This window comes from Melozone crissalis, unplaced genomic scaffold, assembly GCF_028551555.1.
Source record: "Melozone crissalis strain CALT ecotype California unplaced genomic scaffold, PUWL_Pcris_2 ptg000068l_1, whole genome shotgun sequence".
Taxonomy (NCBI): domain Eukaryota; kingdom Metazoa; phylum Chordata; class Aves; order Passeriformes; family Passerellidae; genus Melozone; species Melozone crissalis.
The window spans coordinates 7,513,991-7,535,156 of NW_026535846.1; the positions used below are offsets into that span (position 1 = coordinate 7,513,991).

At 52.7% G+C, this 21,166-nt stretch overlaps 3 protein-coding genes across 7 annotated transcripts; 1 reads left to right on the plus strand and 2 right to left on the minus strand.

The window, feature by feature from the left end:
- The first annotated feature begins 5,000 nt into the window (after positions 1–5,000).
- FUNDC2 (FUN14 domain containing 2) lies at positions 5,001–10,297 on the plus strand. Its single transcript, XM_054289505.1, has 5 exons — positions 5,001–5,073; positions 5,529–5,679; positions 6,971–7,046; positions 8,094–8,228; positions 8,651–10,297. The coding sequence occupies exons 1-5, from the start codon at positions 5,055–5,057 to the stop codon at positions 8,726–8,728; spliced, it is 459 nt and encodes a 152-aa protein (XP_054145480.1). The 5' UTR covers positions 5,001–5,054; the 3' UTR covers positions 8,729–10,297.
- Positions 10,298–12,012: 1,715 nt separating this feature from the next.
- CMC4 (C-X9-C motif containing 4) lies at positions 12,013–20,851 on the minus strand. 2 transcript variants are annotated; one of them, XM_054289511.1, is made up of 4 exons: positions 20,803–20,851; positions 20,433–20,487; positions 15,271–15,337; positions 12,013–13,615 (listed from the first exon to the last, which is right to left on the minus strand). In XM_054289511.1, exons 3-4 carry the CDS (start codon positions 15,326–15,328, stop codon positions 13,446–13,448), a joined length of 228 nt encoding a protein of 75 aa, XP_054145486.1. In that variant the 5' UTR covers positions 15,329–15,337; positions 20,433–20,487; positions 20,803–20,851; the 3' UTR covers positions 12,013–13,445. The 2 variants fall into 2 exon arrangements, with proteins under 2 accessions (XP_054145486.1, XP_054145485.1); XM_054289510.1 differs by lacking the exon at positions 20,803–20,851 and having other exon boundaries at positions 20,433–20,661.
- Positions 13,593–20,834, minus strand: MTCP1 (mature T cell proliferation 1). Of its 4 annotated transcripts, none has more exons than XM_054289508.1 (7): positions 20,803–20,834; positions 20,433–20,487; positions 16,986–17,901; positions 16,720–16,890; positions 16,515–16,566; positions 15,271–15,337; positions 13,593–13,615 (listed from the first exon to the last, which is right to left on the minus strand). In XM_054289508.1, exons 3-5 carry the CDS (start codon positions 17,091–17,093, stop codon positions 16,519–16,521), a joined length of 327 nt encoding a protein of 108 aa, XP_054145483.1. In that variant the 5' UTR covers positions 17,094–17,901; positions 20,433–20,487; positions 20,803–20,834; the 3' UTR covers positions 13,593–13,615; positions 15,271–15,337; positions 16,515–16,518. The 4 variants fall into 4 exon arrangements, with proteins under 4 accessions (XP_054145483.1, XP_054145484.1, XP_054145481.1 ...); XM_054289509.1 differs by lacking the exon at positions 20,803–20,834 and adding an exon at positions 17,942–18,052 and having other exon boundaries at positions 16,986–17,856; positions 20,433–20,485; XM_054289506.1 differs by lacking the exon at positions 20,803–20,834 and having other exon boundaries at positions 16,986–18,052; positions 20,433–20,485.
- Positions 20,852–21,166: the final 315 nt, after the last annotated feature.

A 21,166-nucleotide genomic window follows, 5' to 3' on the forward strand; every position in this document is an offset into this window, starting at 1 on the left:
GGGAATGGCTTGAGCAGGTTTGTGCGGAGAGCAGCGTGTGACTGGTGGACTCTCCTGCTCTTCCTCTGGCAGTGGCAGGGGGAGAGGAAAAAACAAAAGGAAAGGGAGGGCAAGCACAGCGGTGAGTTCCGCTGGCTCCGTGTCCTGGCTCCTGGCTGGGAGCAAGATGAGGAAAGGGAGGGTTGCAGAGGCAGCAGAATTTAGGTGTGGTCTTTGCCTGGTCTCACCTTCTGTGTCACCTCTACGAGAAGGAGAGCAGGTTGCCAGGGATGCAGATGTACACACGTGACTTATCCCTGACTCTGGGATGCCCAGCAGTGGTGATGTGGCCACACAACCTTGCCTCAAGCCACATGGGAAGGAGTGGTTGGGATGATCCCTGGAATTCCCTTCCCGCCAGCTGCTCCTCTTCTCCCAGGGTTCTGCAGTAGAGCTCAGAGAAGATGCACTGAAATGTTTTGACAAATATATTTCATTTTACTCACAAACTTTCAATCTCTCTTTTTAACAGCCCATGAAATCCCCCTCCCCTCATCAGTGCACACACACACACACACACACACACACACACACACACGTGTGCTCAGGCACACACACACTGCCACATGGTTGTCCCTTGGCTCAGGGAGCAGGAAGATGAGGAGGAATGCCCTGCATGGTCCCTGCATCCCCTGGATGAGTGAGGTGGGGAAATGTCCCATAAATCATGTCACAGGGCAGCAGGAGTGCAACGGGCCAGTGACCCCTTTGGTGACAGTCCTAGTGTGTGCAGAAGCATCCATGTGACAGGTCTTGGTGACTGGGAAAGAGAGGGACACAGAGGGATGGGCTTTTGGGGGTCTCTGGCATGAATCCTCAGCGCAGGGCAGAAACTGATTCTCCCCCACCACCCACCTTGCTCCTGGGGAGACAAAGAGTGAGTAAGAAACATTTTCTCCAGCTTGTACACGCACAGCTGGCTCCATGACTAACCTGGGGCTCCTTTTCTTTGTGAGCAACAACTCACCTCACTTTTTCCAGCTACTATTTTGGGGCAAAGCAACTGGTGTGTCATGTTTGGGGATGCCCCAGGGTGCTCTGCATCCTGCCCTACTGCAGTGAAGCAGAGGAGTGACCTATACTGGAGGGAAGAGAGGAATGGGAGAGCTGGGCTGTGCCTCAGGGACCAGTGTCCCCTCCTATGGATGTGACTTTATTTTAGTCAGCCCATCTGGGAATCTCCTGTGAGACTCATCTGGAAAGGCTTCCAGGAACAAGCAGATGGGGAAAACATTGCCAGGCAGACAGCATGACCATAAGGAGGGCAGCTGAGGAGTGGCAGGACGGGATGGGCATGTGGGAGGGTTGGGACAGGCTGCCAGGAGCGGGGCTCCAACTCTGCAGAATTCTGCATGGGGCAACACAGAAACTTCTTAACTCTAACCCTGGCAGGGATGCTCTGGGCACTGTGGGATGACAACATCTGGAGGGGACAGAGGACTGTCAGGAACGGCATCCCTGGGGGCTGCAGTGGCAGGAGCCTGGAAACAGTCAGAAATTAATTGTTGTGACATTGACAAATGGTGAATTAATAATTTTCAGCTACTGGGAGGCAGCTCCAGGTTCCTGGCCCAGGGAAATAAGAGTAAACCTGAGAGACGAGGTCTAACCCAGGAGGCCAGAAAGAAAATATTATCAAGATACTCAAGGCTGTGGGAAAGGGGATCCAGGTGTGACAATTGAAAGTAACTCGGGGAGGGGGCCCAGATGCTGGCCTTAGCTGCACACAGCAGCAGCTTTGTGTAGACACACGAGAGCCAGTGTGGAGCAAATCAGGCCAAGGACAGCTGGACATGCAGAGGGAGCCCAGCATGCCAAGCTGGACCCCACATGCCCCAGCAAGAGCAAGCATGGTGCCAGCCAGTGGGTGCCATTAACAGCTGTGCAGCTTCCAAGGGCTCTGCACACCCATGTGGGAGCCTGTGCAAGCTGTCAGCATCACCCAGGGCTGGGCCAGGCAGCAGCTGTGCCTTTGGGAAAGCTGCAGAGAGGAGTTGGCATTCCAGTCCTGCCTGGAGCCCACCTGCCCTCCCCAAGGGCACTGTCCTCCTGTGCAAAGGTGATGGAAAAGCCACGATTCCAGGTGATGGAATCTCCTGCCAGAACATATTTTGCCAGAGCCAAGGACCCACACGCATGCAGAAAGGGCTGTTTGTTTCCCTGAAATGTGAAGTTCTCAGAACAGTAACATAAAAGTTCTCAGAACTAGAGCAGATAAAAATTAGTCAGAATCATTTGAACCATGTCTAATCTCTTCTGGAACCTTTGTGTGTGTGTGTGTGTGTGTGTGTGTGTGTGAAAGAGAGAGAACAAGTGATTCGTGACAGCTTCTCAGGAACACTGAGCAGCTCAGAAGCAGCAGCCAGGCACAGGGCACTCACCCTTCCTAGAAGCAGGAAAATGGCTCTGCACATGGCACAGATCTGCCTGGAGGACCAGGCAGGGCCCCTCATATCAGCACTTCCAAATTACTGCACCCAGCAGGGATGGAGCAAAGAGGGGCTGCAGCCCAGTGCAGTTCTTGATGGGGAAACTCACGGGCACAGGGGCACCCAGGGAACAGCAGTGCAGCAGGGCTGAGGCCAACACCCTGAATATCCAGAACATCCATCCCTGATGGACCTACCCCAGCATCAGAGTGGAAATACTGCCATGGAGGAGGTCCCAAACTAAGCCTGCTTTCCTCTGCTGGGTTTCCCTGCAGTAAGTGGGTCAGTGGAGCATTTCTGCTTTCTCACTTGATCCTCACATCAGAGGCGTCTCTGAATGAGTCAGGCAGCAGAAACACTCTCTGGAAGCTCCCATGGGCTGGTGGGCTCAGCCTGGCCATGGAGGCGGGAGGGTTGTGGTGGTGCCAGGAGGGAGAGGAAGCCTTTGAGATGGGGAATGGTGTTTCATGCCTGTGCCTCCAAAGCTGAACAGCAGGAAGGCACCTGGCAGGGAGCTGCAGTGTCTGTGGGCTGCTGAGGGGCTGGCTTCTGTCCTTGCTCCCACCACACCAGGCTGTGCCTGACCCCAGCACACAGGAGCCCCCAGCCCTGATCCACCTCCACCTTGGCATCCTGCTGGAGGAAGCTGAGCACCTGCACCAGATGAAGATGCACATGTGCTAGGAAAGATGAGGCCATGCTGCAGATGCCCAGGCCATCAGATGCTCCCGGGATCAGCTGCAGCAGAGCCCACAGCTGGAGGTACCAAAGGAGACCTGCCTGGCCCCAGGGCATGAGGGCATCCCTTTGCTCAGGGCAGGGGAGACAAAACCAGGGACACGTGCTGGACAAGGATGGAAGCCTGTCACGTACCAGACATGCAGGAGACCCCAGCACCACCTGACACTGCTGTTCAGATTGGATTTCTAGAGGCCAACTTGCCTCTACCATCCCTTCCCCAGACACATCTTTTCCTCCTGTTCCCAGGGAAGTGCTGTCGTGTCACTGGTCAGAATGCACACACTGCTCCAGCCAGTTCCCCCTCATCGGGGCAGTGCAGGAAACACGTGGGACCTTCCTGGAAACACGTGGGACATTCCTGCAGTTCCCAAAAGCAGTTCCCAAATCCTCCGACCTACGTGCAAGTGGCAACGAGGTGCTGGGCTGTTTACTAACAGGATGTCCTCAGCAGGGCACATGAGCGCTGCTGTTAGTTCCTAGAAGTGTTTAGTTCCTAGAAGAGCGTTTGTTTGTTCCCCTACCCGTCCCATGCCGCCTGCGCTCCTGCTCCCACTCACACACTGCTTTCCATTAACCCCAAATGAGGGTCAAGTCTCCTCTGTCACAATCTCTCCATGATTTTTTCTTTTTTTTGCTTCTTGTGTCTCGGGATTTCCATCTTTGCTACACCCTGGGCAGCTTCCCCAGCTGGGAATTAGGTGGCATTTGTTCCACAGGAGTTCAAGTGATTAATGGCTCAGAAATCAGAGGTGTCATTATTTTAGGGGAAACACTAAGATGTGTTCCTGCCAGGCAGCATGTCCAAGCTGCCCAAATCAGCTCCGGGGCAGAGGCCCAGCAGCCGGGGTGTGCTGGCTGACTGCGCTGCAGCCAGAGCCCCGAGCTGCTCCAGCACACCTGAGCTCGTGTGCCCGTGCGCAGTGCCCACCGTGCCGGGGGGCCTGGGGTCCCTCCAGTGGATGGCAAAACGCGCTGTGACAGCCCCAGCCAAGCAAGAGTCCCATCTCAGAGGGAGCAAACCACCGTGGGCTTTAGGAACGCTTTGTGCCGCCCCGGCTGCCGCTGGAGCAGCGCAGCCACCGCACAGCCGAGCCGCTCGAGCGGGAGCAGCAGCGACCCCGGGGACACCGGGGCCGAGGGGCCCAGAGGAGCCGCTCCGGGGCCGGGATGCTGCTGCAGCACCGGGCACCTTGCAGGGAGGAGCACCGAGGGCACAGCTAGGGGCACGGCGGGGCACAGCCGTGGGCACAACTGAGAGCATCACCGGGACATAGCCGAGGAGGCGCTCCGGGGCGGTGATGCTGCTCCTGCAGCACCGGGCGCTTTGCAGAGGTGACCACCGAGGGCACAGCTGAGGGCACAGCCGGGGCACAGCTGAGGGCACAGCTGAGGGCACAGCCGGGGGCATCACCGGGGCACCGCCGGGGCACAGCCTAGGAGCCGCTCCGGGGCCGCGATGCTGCTGCAGCACCGGGCACCTTGCAGGGAGGAGCACCGAGAGCACTGCCGGGGCACGGCCGAGGGCACACCGGGGCATCACCGGGACACAGCCGGGGCACAGCCGAGGGCGCCGCTGGGACATCGCCGGTACACAGCCGAGAGCACCGCCGGGGCACAGCCGAGGGCACGGTCACGGCCCCGCTGCCCCCATGCGCGCTCCCGTTCCTCCCCTTGCGCCCCTTTCCCCTCGGGCCCCTCCTTCTCCCTTCCCGCCCCTCTCTCCCGACCTGCCCGTCCCCACCCCTGTCCCGGTCCCTCTCTCCCGGTCCCTCTCCCGCGGCCCCGCTGCCGCCCGCTCCCGGTGACGCGCGCCGTGCTCGCGCCTGCGCGGAGCGCAGCGGCGTCATGGCGGTGCCGGGCGGAGGTGGGCCGGGCCGGGCCGGGCTGGGCTGGCCGGGGATGGCTCGGGGCTCGGGGCGCGGGTCCCTCCACCCCTCTCCCCCTGCAGCGGGTCCCGGCTCCCCCGGCTCGGCCTCCCCGCTGCAGGGCGCGGTGTCGCTCCCTTTGCATCGCGCGGGGCGGCGGCTGCCGGGGCCTGGCCCCGCTTGAGGGACCGAGGGGGCGGCTCCGGGCACGGGCCCCCAGCCCCGGCCGCTCTGCGAGGGGCGGCCCCGAGGGAGTGAGCGGTGCCGGGCGCGGGGTCCCGGAGGCCCTGGGGAGTGCCGGGGCTGAGGGACGTGGGGGTTCCCGGAGGCCGGGGAGTGCCGTTCCCCTGAGCTGTGTCGGGGCAGGGCTGCTGTGCCCCTGGGCGCGCACCGGGCAGCGGCAGGGGGCTGTGGTGCCGCGGTCCCGGCGCTGAGCCTCTGCAGGTGCCTGCAGGTGCCAAGGACGACACATTCAACGTGCTGGACCTGGCGGAGTACACCAAGAACCGGCCATGGTGGCGCAAGATGTTCGCCCCCAGCTCGGGGTCGAGCGCTGAGAAGTACAATGTGGCCACGCAGCTGGTGATCGGAGGGGTCACGGGATGGTAAGCGGGGCCGGGGCTGCCCTTGCTGCGCTGGCTGCGTCCCCGGGTCACACTGACAGGCGCTGGCAGATCGAGTGGCAGGCATTCAGCAGGCGGGTGCTCAGCCTGCTGTCCCCTGGCATGGTCTGCTCAGCTCTGGGACGTCCTAAGTGCTGTCTGTAACTTGAAGAACTGAGATTGTCTCTAAGGGAAGAAAATTGCACCAGTCTGGAATTATTTTTAACTTCTGGTAAAAAGTGGTGCTGTTGAATTAGAACAGGCAGATATGAACCCCTTGAAACAAGGATGCCTTCTCCACTGGAGGTGGATGTGCTTCAGGCATCTGCAATAAAAACCTCCTGGGCTCTCAGTTCCCAGGGTTTCCTGTCACTTGTAGCTGGGACTGAGCATGGCTCTATTTGTAACTTCATTCCTACAGCATCGTTTGAGTTGAAAATTTTGTGTAATTGTGTAACTGCTTTGCCTCTTACCATGACCCTCATGTTCACCTGGCAACAGGGTAATTATTTAACATTGTGTGACAGAGCTTTGTCTTGTCACAGAGGTGTGGCCTGGCCACCCTTCTCTTGTATCTTCACTGAGTGAATTCAGAAATGGGCAAAGGCAGGCTGCTGTGTTGTTTGCAGTGCTCATAAGGAAACCTTGTTCCAAGGGAAGTGTGGTTTGGGGGGCACAGCACACCAGCCCGTGGCTGCATGACTGAGCACTGGGGTGGTGCTGGCTGCAGGAATGTTTTTCATGCTGAAAGCAGGTACCCATTTTGTAGACCAGCCTTAGATCACTGCTGTGTGCTTGTTCCATCCTTTTTCTCTCCTGAGAAACAAAAAGGTAAAGTAAGTAGTTGTTTGCTGCTTACTTTACAAATAAGTAAGAAAGGGGGTTGTGATTTGCTCCCCATGCTCTGTCATGGAGCAGCACATGTGCTCCCTCATTTCTTCTCAGAGATGATGCCAGTTAAAAAAAAAAATGACACCAAAACATAAAATCACTTGTTGATTTTGGGGAAATCACAGGTTTCTGGTTACTCTTTTGGGACAAGGATGAGGTTGAAGACATAAGAACCAAACAGAAAAAGGCTGGAATGTGCCAGCACAGAGTGAAAAGCTATAAAGCATCAATTTTGTCTGGGTGCAAATCCTTCTCTCTGGTTGCACATGGGTTTCTTCTGCAGTTGGTCAGGCTGTCTCCAGTCCTGGGTAACTTCCCAAAGGCAGCCTGGCCTGTGGGAAGCACAGGGAGTGGTGTGTGTGTGGTGTTTCATTCTCCTGACCGAATGCTGCTTGATTTGTAGGTGTACTGGATTCCTCTTCCAGAAGGTTGGAAAGCTGGCAGCGACAGCAGTGGGAGGAGGCTTTTTCCTTCTTCAGGTGGGTATGAACAGCAGCCCAGGCTTTCTGAGAGCTGTGCTGCTGGGCACAAAGGTCTCTCTAGGAGCCACTGCCTGTTGGGGCTTTGTTGGCTGTGAATGCCAGAGGTGTGTGCTCTCCAGGGCACGTGGATGCAGCAGCAAAGCAGGGTCAGTGTGCAAACACCAGTGCAGCACTGCCAGGGCACATCCACTGGGGATCTGCTGCCAAAGGCCAGGCAAAGGCTCAGGAGGGCCTGAGTGGAGCACGAGACAGCTTCAGCTGTCTGGCTGTGGACACAGTGTCCCTGGAGGAACAGCCCTGCATGTCAGGAAGGATTTACCCATATCTGTGCCATGCTTCCTGCCAACCTGGCTTCCCAAGGAGACCAGCCAGCACAGATGGGGCTCACTGTAAAGCACTGGGGAGGAGGAGAGAAAGGAGATCTCTCTCTGTCCTCTGCCACTTCTGCTGGTTTCCCAGAGCCCTGGCACTGAGGGAAGCTGCTGGGATGTGTTCATGCACCTGGTGCATCCTGGAGCAGGTAGAGCAGCTCTGTTCAGATCTCACCTGTTTGCTCCTCAGGTCTTGTATGTGACTCATTCTCCCTCACTCTCCTGGTTCTGCTTGTTCTGCTCAAAGTCAAGAGCTTGCTCTGGGCAGAGGGAGTTCCACAGCTGAATCACCCTGAGCAGATAAAACAGTTGGAGAGGAATGGGCTATTAATAGCTGTGTGCACCCACAGCAGCAGGAGAGCTGCAGGGAGTCCCAACAATATCCATGGCAGTGGTGAGGGGGAGGTGATACCAGCTTCACTTTAAGGAACAGAGGCAGAAGCAGGCTAGGCTGCTGTGTGTGCCCAGCAGCTGGGGGTTACTGTGGGAGACAAATATTGCAGAACACTTGGCACAGCTCCAGGATGGTGTTCTGTCCAGTTTTTAAGGCAGTGTGCCCCCCAGTGAGGGGGAGGTGGCTGTGGCCAGGGAAGGTGGCCTGTTTAGCAAGGGGTCTGTTTAGCTGTGGTCATGCAGGACTTCAGGAACTTTTTTCTAATCCCCAAAACTCTAGATTGCAAACCACACAGGATACATCAAGGTGGACTGGAACCTAATACAGCGGGACATGAACAAAGCCAAGCAGCAGCTGAAATTTCACACCAGTGGTGACAAAATGCCTCCAGAAGTGAAAAGCAGAGTGGATGAGGTGAGAGCTCTCCCAGGCCATGTGCTGGAGGGACAGCAGAAAACAGGATTGCCTCTTGAACTGTTACAGATGTTCAGTTGTGCCAATACAAGGAGGGAATTCTTGCATGACAGCAAAATGGGAGAGATGGCAAAAGTTGTGGGTGTTGCCTGCCTAGAGTTTAGGAAGACATCATTTCCCACAGCATTCTCCTGCAGGAGCTGGCTGCTCGTGGCTGGGGAGGGTGAAGATCTGGCTGTGTGCTGGTGCAGGTAGGGAGGGGAGCTCCTTAGGTAGGAAGTTTTCCCAAATGTGAGCAGTGTCATCTCTGTGAGCATCACTTGCCTCAAGAACAAACAGTCTGAGGGATTTCTTCTTAGCAGGAGGGGCAGTGAGTGGCCTGATGTTGTTGAACACTGTTGTCTCTTCTCACCCCTGCTTAGGTGGTCATATTTCTGAAGAAGAATGCTATCCTGACTGGAGGGTTTGCTGGAGGATTCTTGTTTGGAATGGCATCCTAGAAGCTGCACTCCCATGCCCAACTTCCCCTCCCCTCCTCTACTGCTGTTATCTCTCACTTAGAAGTCAAAGGATGTTGCCAACAGACTCAGTCCCATCTGCTCACAGGTTCCAGCCCTTATTTCTTACAATGCTGCTTCTGATTTCCACCTTTTTCTTCTGTCTGGGCTGTTAGTGTGCTGGGCTTGGTCTGGAAGCTCACAACTCCCAGTGTATCATGATTTCCCACCAAATATCCCCAGACTCAAATTTTCTAATGAGTTTCAACTTCATAAAAATGTAGTGGCAGAGAAACCTCTTAAATGTGCTTCTTGCAGGTGCTCAGGACTGTTATATGTACCTTTGTCTGCCAGTATATTGTGTCAGCTCTGCACCACAATTTAGCTGTCAGTATTCCTGCCCTGGTAACTGGACCACCTCTGCTTCCCTCTGCACAGAGGTGATCTGTGCAATCCAAAATGTGGTTGACAATCCTGGGGTGGATGCAGAAGTGTCAAAGCTGCCTGAGCTGTGTCCAGGACAGGGGAATATGGATTTTCCTGCCCTCCCCCTGCTGTTTCACTGCACATAGGTGGCCATTTGGCTTTGTCTCTGCTGGTGTCCTTCCCCATACTGGAATTGCAGCACTGGCACTGCTGATGGAAACAGCACTGAGGCTGACTCTCCAAGCCCTTTTCTCATCATGTGTTCTGAAAGTCACCAAGTTCTGTTCTGCAGAACCACCTGACTGCTCAGCCCTTGAGGCTCTCTCCTGCTTCCAGCAGGCCCAGTCTGGCTGTGTCACATGGGGGCATTTCAGCTGTGCCACTTAGTGTAAATCACTCTGGGCCTCTGACTGGGCTTTCCATGTGTGCCACAGCCTTCTCTGGTCACTTTGGCATTGGTGATGCTCCTTGAGCTGTAATCATGTGGGACAGGATTGTAGACAGGAAATGCATCCCTGCTCAGGGTACACTGTACTGGTCCAGGTCCCTGTTGCCAGCTGTACTGGAGAAAGGAGGATGATGTGAAATCTGGAGTGCAGTCCTTTACTTGCCTCTGAAGGGCACAAATTCCTTCTCCCTGGTCTCTGCAAGCAACTGAAATGACAAAACTTTAGTGAAAACCAGACCATGCTCTTGTGAGAGCAGTTCATTTCATATTTCTGCCTCAGTTATGTTCCTTCCTTCTTTGTGTTTGCCATTTCCACAAGAAAGGCTCTTTGCTTAACTCCATCAGCTGCAGCCCTTCTCCTGCAGGAGATGAGGCTCCCCAGGTGCAGAGCTCAGTCTGACTCAGTGCATTGTGTGCAGTACAGACAAACATCCCCCAGGGCATTCTGCAAGCACAGAGACTTGTCTGACAACGTGGTGATGTCCTCCAGCAGGTATAGGAAGGAGTTCTTGCCCAGAATGTGGTATTTTGTGTGAAAGTCAGCTCATCTTTCCACGGGAAACATGGTAGGGAGCAATGGCAATCATGGGTGGGTGGTTTGCAGCACCTGGCTCAGCATCTGCACCCCATTTCCAGTGTGTGCAAAGGCTTTGTGATCTGCTGCTCTCAGTGTGGCTGGGAAGGGGATCCTGCCCTGAGAGCTGAAATGCTGGGTTCTTCCACTAGAGGGGTTGGAATGAGCACTTGCAGTTGGTAATTTTGTTTCAGCTCTGCTGATTGAAGTGTCCATATAGCAACACATTGATTTAGCTGAGGTTTTCCTCACCTTCAGGATCTGAAAAGAGGCTGCAGGCAATCATGAGATAGAAGTTGCTGTCTTTGTCTTTGCTCCTGTCCTGCCATACATGGCCAAGGAGAATGAAGGAGTAGCTGGGCTCACATCCTTTAACAATGGCCTTCTTAAAGGCCATCCTGGACTGCAGGATGCCTCAAATAGGTCTTCAATAAATTGGTGTTTAGCAGTGGAAATAGAGACAGTGGTGGGGTTTTTGGGACTTGGTTTGTTTTTCTGTAGGATCTGCAGATGTGAACATGCATAAATGGATACATTGGTCTTGCAAGGGATCTCTTGTTCCTGTAGGACAACAGCATTGCTGCTCTTTGGCTGGGTGGGCTGCAGAACACAACTTCTGAGATGCACTGATCTCCACAAAGCTGTCTCCAATGACAGAGCTCAAAGCAAATCATTAACAGACCTTAGGGGTGTTTTTCTGGCTCAATAAGTCACTACTTCTGCTCAGCCCTAGGTGGGGTGAGTTCTGCTCAAGTCCCAGTTTGCTACAGGGAGAAATGGCCCCAAGAGGAGCTAAAATGCTGCTGAAAGGGGAAACAATCAACAGATTTATGCTGGGTTTGATGTGAATGTAGGCAGGGAATGGACAAGCACATCAGGATGTGGGAAATCTTTCTGCTGTGCTGGTGTTGGGCTCGTGGCTGGCACTGTTTGATGCTGTGGGGCAACACTGGAAGCTTTGATGCTGGATCAGTCTCTGTGGGGATGCATTTTCATTGCTGCAGGTGTCAAGATGAGGTGTCCCTTCCCCTCCCCAGTCCTGCTCCTTTTAGTGTTGTTTCAACAACTTCTGATATCTGTTACACTCTGAGATTTCAAACACATCAGGCTTTTAAAGTGGTTTTATATATTGTATGTAAATGCTTGTTGAAGTGATATTTTATTAAACAGTTTTGCTCTAAATGCTTCTCTGTGTGAGGTCTGTTGGCTTCCTGGGAACCAGCACATTCCTGCCTCACTGACTGAGGGGAGCACCCACAGCAGCAGGAGTGTGGCAGGTAGCACCTGGGGACATGGCTTAGTGCTCCACTTGGCAGTGCTGGGGGAATGGTTGGACTCCATCTTAAAGGTCTTTTCCAACATAAATGAGTTTATGGGGGTTCCAGCCTCCCCTCATCCATGCAGGTAACCTGGGCTACCTTATTAAATCCCTCTCCATGATCATCCTGGCACCAATCACACATATTCCCAAGAGTATGGGATGCTGCTAGGGCAGGAGGTGAGTCTGTATGAGTCTGTAGCCAGCCTGGGTTGCCTCTGCTGAGCAAACTTGTTCCACCCAACTTCAAATGGGCATTGAGACAAGCCTATTTCTTTTTCATAGGTGCAAGAGAAGCCTAAAGATATATATTTTATCTGTCTATCTAGATATATCTAAATAAATATATTTTATCTATTTATCTATTAGTGATTTTCTTTCCACTGTTCCTGCTCAGATAGGGCAAAAGAGAAAAAATAGCTACTTGTCAGTGTTTGAGGTGGTTCACAACACCTTTATCATTTTTATTATCATCACTTTTCCCTACTTTTCAGGGACACTAAACCCCCTGTTTTGTCTTAAAGGTTTTTTCTTGGAGGGGACAGCAGTGGGAGGGGAAGACAAGCCCTAAATTATTCTGATCTCCAGCCCCAGTTACAAAAATATCAAGCAGCTTCTATTGAAACATGATCTCCCATGGCTCTGGGCTGTGAATGGCAGCCAAGGCACCCGGCCTGCAGCTCCACAAACAAGCAGAGACCACAATTTGTTCCAGTCGTTTATTTTGTACCATGGTATTTCAGAGCAGTGAATACAGATGGTTTGCTCTTCTAGGCTTCAGTACACACAACTATTGTGCCTAGACCTCAGTGGTTTATAGAAGCTCTATTTCATAAGTAAGTTGTACTTGATCACAGCACAAAAGTCCTTTACGGCTAGATCTAATACAGAGTTAGGGCTAGTGGGTTGGGAGCCTGATATTTGGGTGCCTGGACTCCTGCTACAGGGGACAGCAGACAGGCAGCTCTGAAGGGTGGTGCAGGAACCTGTCTATGAGCTCTTCCTACAGGTCACAGGAAATTCTGCTGCATGGCTGAGAGCTTCTGGAAAGCCATCTCTCCTGGGGCCCAGACACAGCCGGCTTGGGAGTGAGTCTGGAATGTTGTGTGGAAAATAACTGCCTACAACTGCTTGTTCAGTAAGCAGCACCTAAGTCAGTTCTTGGATCTAGCCCAGGGCTCTGTGACAGGCCTTTGGGTATCAGCAGTTTCAACTAGACTTGGATTCAAAGCATATTGCTTAAAGGTGTTTAATTAGACATAAATTTATAAATTTTGTATCAACAGTCAAATCTTTCAAATGAATATTGCTTTTTTAAAAAAATATCCTATCCCTGTAGCAATCCCTGAAATTATATTCCTGTAACATCTTTATCTTTATCATGCAAATAGCAGCGTGTAGGCAATTCAAATATAAAATAAACAACTCTGTCCAGTGGAAAAGTGAGGCACTTAGGCAAAGTGACTTGCAGTCACTCATGATCTATACAAGACTTAGGAACAATCATCAGACCTGATGCCCATTCTTGAGCTTGAACCACTGGACAGGCAAATGTTGTCTGGAACTACTGCACGGTGGCAGCACTACCTTTGTTGTATCAAGATGGGTTTGTTTCATGTTTAAACTCACTCTCCTGAGCTCATTTCCTGTACCTCTCGCTCCAGAAGCCAGAATAACTCTGTTCCAATTCTCCATTTTTAGAGCAAGGATGGATTAGAGTAAGGTAAGCATCCTAAAAACATCAAGTTGACATTTCACAGGTGTGATGCAGAGGCAACATAGATTATGTTTTCGTACAGAAAATAAAGTTTGTTAACCAGGCCATATGTTGGTACTGTGTAATGCTTTTTGGTGTGCTGAACGGTGTGTTCCAGGAGCAATCTGGCTTTTCTGAAAGTCTAAAGAAGGCTTGAAAAAACACACACGAGCTCTTCAAGTGAGTCCACGCTTTGTGTTACTGAGGTGGTGGGGAAATTCCTTTTGAAGTCAACTTAGCCTTTTCTCTCTCCATTTCTTCTCTCTCAAACCCTGAACAACAGACGGACCTGCCCTTGGCGAAGCGAGCGCAGCATTTCCGCATCTCCTGGAGCGCAGCTTCACACTTGGACTCCACGTAGTTGTTCGCTGGAAAAGGAGGAGACACCAGGTCTGCAGAGAGGAACAGGCTTTGTTCCCTGAGGGAGCACACCCTGCCCAGCTCTGCAGCTGCTTACAAGCATTCCATCATTTTCTTGCTCACTGCTGTCTAAGGCTGTGGCTCTCTGTGACTCAGAGAGGAGTCCTGCAGGAAGAGACTCAGGCTGGTTTGAGTTAAGAACCACCTGCCCAGAAACATCCACAGCCCCCTGCTGTGCCCTGGATGAGCGCTGCAAGCACTACACAGCTGCACTCTGACTTTTAAAAGATTAAAAGAAGCAACACCAGCATAATGTGAGACACACAGCACCTGTGGAGAGCCCCGAAAGCAGCAGTGAACACCTTCTGGTTAATGAGCAAACCACGCTGCTGTGATCACTGGGCTATGAATTCCCTGACTGGGTTGGTGAGTGAGCTGTAATACAAACACAGAGATCACCCCTGAGAAAAGGGTTGTGGTGATTTCTGCAAGCTGGCAGCCCAGGAGGCGCAGCAGACCCTTGGAGAGGAGAGCTGATCTCTGTCTGCCATAACCTGCAGTTGATGAGTGCTCCAAGGCTCTCCTAACTGTCCCTCTGCATCTGCAGCTTTGTTTCTAAAACTGTAGCTACATACAGGCACACCATCATCTGTCAAGGATGCATTGCTGAAAGTCACACACAGATAGCAAAACACAAAAGAGATTTATAGCAGGCATTCAGTCTCCCAGAGGAGCAGCAAGATGTTTGGAACAATGACTTTTGAGAAGTCAGCATCTCCCAAAGGTGCAGCTCCCACCCTCCACCTCACACATTGGATACAGTAACTGTGCATTCCTCAGTTAAGGCTCTGTACTTTGATTTTTACAGGGGAAAATTGCTTTGCTCTCTGTCAACAGCTGCTTCATCTGTGCCCATCAGACAGCTCCACAGCCCAAAACAGGAACAGCAGCAGTGACAGGGACTCGACATGCAGCAAAGAGCTTCTCTGCCAACTCTTAACCATTCAGATCAACACTGTACACAAACCTACACAGGAAAACCACTTGGAATAACTTCCACAAATGTTATAAAAATAACATTGCCACAGATGGGACCAAAACAGGGTCAACCATCAGCTTTTAAGTGCAGTAATATAGGGAGAGAAGGCAGTTCTTTGTGGGAGAATGCTCCAAACCATGAGGACATTAAAGGTAGTCTCTAGACAATTGCTGGGGACATGAAGGCATTGTCACACCTCAAGGACAGATCACCTAACCCGTTCCTGACAGAGCTCTTGAAACACCCCTGGAGCAGCTCTGCAGTCTTCTCATACCATCCACCTACTCCCTCACTAACCACACTGTAAGAGAGCTTATTATAAATGTCTAGCTCTCCCTGCCCACAGCTGAGTCCCAAAAATACACCTGGGATCTCACTGCCAGCATGGAGAACTCTACAAGCACATTACTGTTACTAATGATCTGCTTTATACTAATGAGGTCTCATTATTTACAATTAAGCACAAACCAATTCTATTAACATCAGACATTATAATTTTGTTCATTTTGCAGCCAGGCAATGCTAATGTGCTTTGTTCCTTCTCAAGGTGAAAGACAAGGTTAATTTAAAAGAATTAAGTTCCACCAAAAATCAGGACACCAAAGACAAAATGACATTTGGTACCTTGCAAGCATTTCTGTATTTCACAGGCTTGTTTCTGGCAGGGATCCTTCCGGGACATGTTCAGGAACTAAAATGATAGAAAATGTTACTGTAGATCAGGGTTCTTCTCAGGGGTGGGAAAGACAATGTCCTACAGCCACATCTTTCAGGAGCTCCCCATTTCCCCCACTGTCACCATTCAGAAAACATCTACAGCTGCTTCCAGGTGCCTGCCAACATACACAAGAACTCTGTCTGGCTAAAAGATGATGATGGGGACAATGAATAAAGGAAGTTTAATGTAACTAAGTTTAAAAGCCTTCTTCTTTTCTCTAGTTAAAATGTGTCCTTTTCCACTTGGATTTACAAAGGATCCAGAAAATATTCAAATTAACAGGGCTGACTAAATTTTAAGAGTTTTCTATCTCTAGACCTTATACTGAGACATGTATTTATGTGAAATCCACCTCTGTGAGCTTTACACAACCAAAGATTTGGTGGCAAGTCATGGAACCACAGCTGGAGAAGGCATTTTAAAAAACAATCACCCAAACAACTCAGTTGTGTATATGCCATAAAGCCAACAAGAAGGGCTCTTTTCATTTTGTTTCAGGAGGAAGTCTCTTGGAAATCCTCTCCCTCTGTCCAAAAAACCCCTCAACCAGATTGAAGGACACCTCCATCTTGTTCAAATCTATTAGAAAAGGATTTCAGACACCTGAGTTGATTTTTCTGCAGCTGAGACACCTGTAACTGTGTCAGTGTAAGATCAAAAGCCAAGCAAAAGCTGGTGGTACCAGTAGTTGGATGGGAGACCTCTAAGGAAAGCACCAGTGTCACTGAAAGTGGAGGTGAGACTGAACCCTCTGAGGCTCTGCTCAGAGCTGGGAGCTGCTGCCTGTCCACTTTCTGACAAGCCACAGCCCCCAGCAGTTTGCAGGGTCACCAGGGCATTGCTTGCAGCATCCTGGCCGAATTCCATCTGGGGCAATCACATTCTGCCTACCCAGAACTCCCCCTGATGCTTCACTAGGTCACAATGCTCCACTGCCTGTCCTAAACTCTTGTGTGGTGCTGCTGTGTGTGGTTTAACTGCTTCCACCTCAAAGGTGGCTGCATTTCAGTGGAGAGAGAACCTTTTATTGTACAAAACAGACAATGGCATCTTCCTAGAGCCACTGCTCCTGAAAGACAAAAATTCATACTGAAGAAAGACTGGGAGTAAACAGTGCACAGTACAAAGCAGGGGTAATGTCTGCACATACCAGATTAATCCCCAGGCACGAGTTTAAGCAGCAGTTCTTCAACACCATCAAGCTGTAAGTGACAAGGAAAAGTTCAATACGTCTACAGTTACCGTGGATGAGCTAATGGACTTCAACAAAGTAACAGTCCTTTGCCGTCCCTCAAGGATCTCAAATGACTTCACAAACAGGAATGACTATGTTCTATTGTCGCCACCATCCTTACCATGAGATGGTGCTCTATCTCCCAAACGCGAGAGTTACTATCCCTGTACTGCTCACCCTGGGACAGCTGCCACATGTGAGGCAGCCGGGATGGGGGGAGCTGGCTGGGTCGCAGCGCCTCACCCAGGGGAACCTGAACTCTTTGGATCCGAGCCCTCAGCATACCTTCCTCCTGGGGGAGAGTAACAAACAGAGCAGGCAGTTACTGGCAGAGGCACCTGAAACAGCAACGCTACAACCAGGGGGAAGCTCAAAGCGCACACTTGCCTCTTCCGCAGCCACGAGCCAGGTTTTGCGGTGCTCATCGCAGTAAACCCCCACGCGGCGCACCCAGAGGCGCACGGGAGGAGCGCCTGCCTCCCCTCCCTGCGCCATCCCTCGGGCGCGGCCGCAGCTCAGCCGGACGGCATCGGCCCGCGGGCTGCACTCGCGGCCTCCGGAGCTCCGAGCACATCCACGGGGAGAGCTCCCGCAGCCGGCAGCCAGGTGGTGTCTGACTCTTGGAGGAGATGCTACACGTGCGGAAATGTCCCTAAAAGTCAGCTCGGGAGGCTGAGGTGGCGCCTAAGCCAGCGGAAACATCAGGCCAAGTCGTACAGCGGGACACGCGGGCCGGGTGGCGTCGGTAAGGCATTCTGGGGCTAAAGGTGCTATTGGTACCGAGTTAAACCCTGGGAGTATTGGCTTTGCTCATTCCACTAACAGTCCTATTAACAGTCTTTGTGTAAAATGGGGGGAAAAAGAGGTGTCTAAATCCCAAACGCAAAACTGGTGAGCAGCAGTGAGGTGAGCTCAGCAGGAACGGAGATCACTCTGGAGACAGAGCACAGGGCTCGCTGTGCAGGACTCTCATCTTTGGAGCTCGCTGAGCTGTCGGGGCGCAGGGTCCTTTGTCTCATCTCTCGGGGTGGCAGCACTGTCCATTCACACCCAAACTCCTCGGGAGCAGCGCTCAGGACTGCGTCACTCGGCTTTTGGCTGGTCACAGAGTGCCACCGACACGGGCAGAGGAGCTTGGGGCACTGAGGTGGTTCCTGCTACTGTAACTTTTGTGTAACAGCACGTTTATCTGTGTGCCAGTTAGATCAAGCTGAGCCATGAGCAAATGGAGGCCAGGGGAAATGATTCTCTTTGAACCCTAGAAGAGGTAATCAAAATGGTACAGACAGTCTTCATCCTTTATCTAGGTGTAAAGTAGAACAAAGTTAAGCTGTAACACATACAACATCCTCCTGCTATGAAGCAGATGCAATATTCTTTATCCCAGTGAAACACAGTGGTCTTCTGAAAACTTGTAAGGTTATAAGGCATATTTCAAACAGGAGCAAGAAAATCTGGGTACAAAATAAAGGAGGGAAGGTCAGGGAGAGAAAAAAAAAAACTTGTTATACATTGGGCTGCATATATAACAGAAAATACTCTTCCATGATGCCTTCCATATCTTAGATCAGTGTTTCTCTATCTTTTTGAGCCAGAGGAGCACTCAGCCTTTTTGAGAACAAAACACCAACCACGGGTCAGCCTGAACAGCACCATCACAAAGAAAACTTTGAGTGTTCTTTTATTACTTCTGTTTTTCACCCATTCTGTTTGTTGCCTTGCTTGGTGTGTGGGGATGTGTATGTGCCCCACACAAAGCAGCACTGTTCTGGCTGCCATCCTGTGATGAGGGACAGGCATTCCAAGGAATGCCCCACCAGCTGGATCACTGGCATTTGGAGGAATGTGACTGCAGCCTGACAAGCCTCACAAGGCCTTCAGGAATTAGGCTTAAAAGGACATTTCTGTAACTCTTTTCCTTTCTGCTTTACCCTATGCCACATTACAAATTTAAACCCCTGTGTGGAACTCTGCCCAACAGTGAAATGCAGCAATTGCCACTGAACATAATCACCCCAGGTGGAATTCGGCCAGGATACTCTGCAGTAAACTGCAAAAAGTTCCATCATGATCAGAAATGCCCAAGAACTTGGAATGTTTTCATTCCATTCAAAGCTGGAATTTTTACAGGTCATCATCTCCAGAACCAGAAAGCTCAAGACTGGCTCCAGTAATAGATAAATGAGTCTCAGTAAATGAACTGTGTTTCCTACTGTAGGTAAGCTCTCCTGGAAGGTCTCCTCTCCAAACACTGCCCTGGTTCAGGCTGGCTGAACCACAGGGAGCAGGACCAAAGCACAGCATGCACATTTGTGTCCATGGGCAGTGGAGATGGCAGCAGTGACAGAGCCAGGACAACAGAACAAGGTCTCATGCAGAGGACACTGTGCAGAATGGGCAGAGGTTCGTGTGTGCTGTCACCCTGTGCCACAAGCTCCCCCAGAACTGCAAAGCTCAAAGGCTCAGTCTGGCCTGTGGAGGTGCCCAGGTGGTGCCACATGGAAAACCCTGAGGTCAGGCAAAACCGTCAGCTGGGTCTGGGGTGGGACAGGAATGGGGATTGGGGTGGGACAGGAATGGGACTGGGGTGGGACAGGAATGGGGATCAGGGTGGGACAGGAATGGGGATCAGGGTGGGACAGGAATGGGGATTGGGGTGGGATAGGAATGGAGTTCAAGGTGGGACAGGAATGGGATTGGGGTGGGACATGAATGGGGATTGGGGTGGGACAGGAATGGGACTGGGGTGAGACAGGAATGGGGTTCAAGGTGGGACAGGAATGGGGTTTGGGATGGGACAGGAATAGGGTTCAAAGTGGGACAGGTGTCTGCAACACCCAAACACACCAAAGAAACTGGAGATTCCACAAGCACACACCCAGACAGTGCACCTGAAAACACACACAGTGTCTCATTGCTGCAGGTTTGATTAGAAAGCAAAAACAAAGCTTGAAGGAAGACATGGGTGGAAGGAGAAGAGAGCTTACTTATATTTTAAACATGTTTTAAACCCGAGTTCTTACACTGCTTGCTTCATAATCTATCAAAAACCCCATCACAACCAAGAAAAACCCCAACAGCTTAAATGTGCAGGATTGCAGCATCATCCTTTGAGACTTTAACATTCCCATCAACACTGCTGTAGAAGGCTGAGCTGCTCAAAGTGCTGCTTTGGGGAGATTCCAACCCCAGTCCTCACAGACAGGAATAACACTGGCAGATGTTCTGTCCATCTTAGCATCAACCTTAGAAGTTTAATGCTGTTCTGGGACCTGGATGGATTTCTGAGCCATAATATATGGATAAATGTCAAAATGGCCAGGAGGAGGAATGCAGCTTGTAGTGACGACAATTTATTTGGTTTTAAGTTGGGTACATTAAAATATTTTATGGAAACAGTGACAGAAATTGCTCCAGATGCTGCCTGGACCACCCCAGAGCTGGAGGTCAGTGTGCTGAATAAACTGCACCCTTTATCACCTTTTGATCTAAAAAGCAGCAGGGAGTTCAGCTGCCATTTAGGCAGCAAGGAGAAGCAGTGCTGAGGCTCAGCAGTGCTGTGCTGCCACAGTTACACCCCAAAGCACGGCTGGCCAGCCTGGCCTTCCCCTGGGGCTTCAGAGCCGCCTGCACGCCTCAGGGCTACGAGCGTGCTGAGCCTTCCTGACAAACCCAGCCCGGCTCTGGCAACAGCTCGGGGATCTGGTGACTTAAGGGCATGTGGAGACACTCTAAAGCTTCTTCTTGGGGGTTTGACTCTACTCTGCCTGGAGCAAGCCCCTCTGACTCCACGCTCCGCTCTGCCCGACCTACGGAGGGGTAGCAGATGCTCACCGACCAGCCGGGCTGTCCAGCAGCGTGGGGAGGGCAGGCCGAGCTTTGGTGGGATCTAAAAAAACAGGAAGACAAAGAGATGGACATAATGCGGGGGGAGCCACGCAGAGGGGCGAGGGAAGGGACGCAAGAGCCGGGCCGGGGAGCGGGAGCGGGGGCAGAGCGGCCAAGCCGGGCAGCGAGGGCCGGAGGGGAGGGGGGTGTGGCGCAGGCGTGGGGCCGGAGCGGCCACGGCGGGGCGGCCGGGCGGGAGGAGGGCGCAGCACATCGCCACAGCCACCGCGTTCCCCGGGCCGGGGCCGGGCGGGCGGGCGGCCCTGGCCGTGAGGCGGCGGCGGGCGGGGGCCGGGCCGGGCCCGCCATGACCTACCTGCACCCGCGCCGTGACCGCCGCGCCGCGTGCGCCGCGCTAAGCCGTCCCCCGCCCCCCGGACCCGCCGCCTCCCCGCAGGCCCCGGAGGCCGGGCCCGGGGCCGAGCCGAGTGGGGTTAAGCCGGATCGGATCGGGCCGGGCCGTCCCGTCCAGGCCCGGCCCTGCCATCCCCCGCCGCTCCGCCCCGGGCATCGGCCGCCGGGCGGAACCCGGGCGGAACCCCGGCGCTGCCGCTCCCGTGGGCGGCACGGCCCTTCCGCCGCGCCGCACCGCTCGCCTCGCGGGAGGCCGCGCCGATTGGCTGGGAGGGCCCGCGAGCGCCGCTGCTATTGGTCCGTCCGCCGAGGGGGCGGGGCGAGGG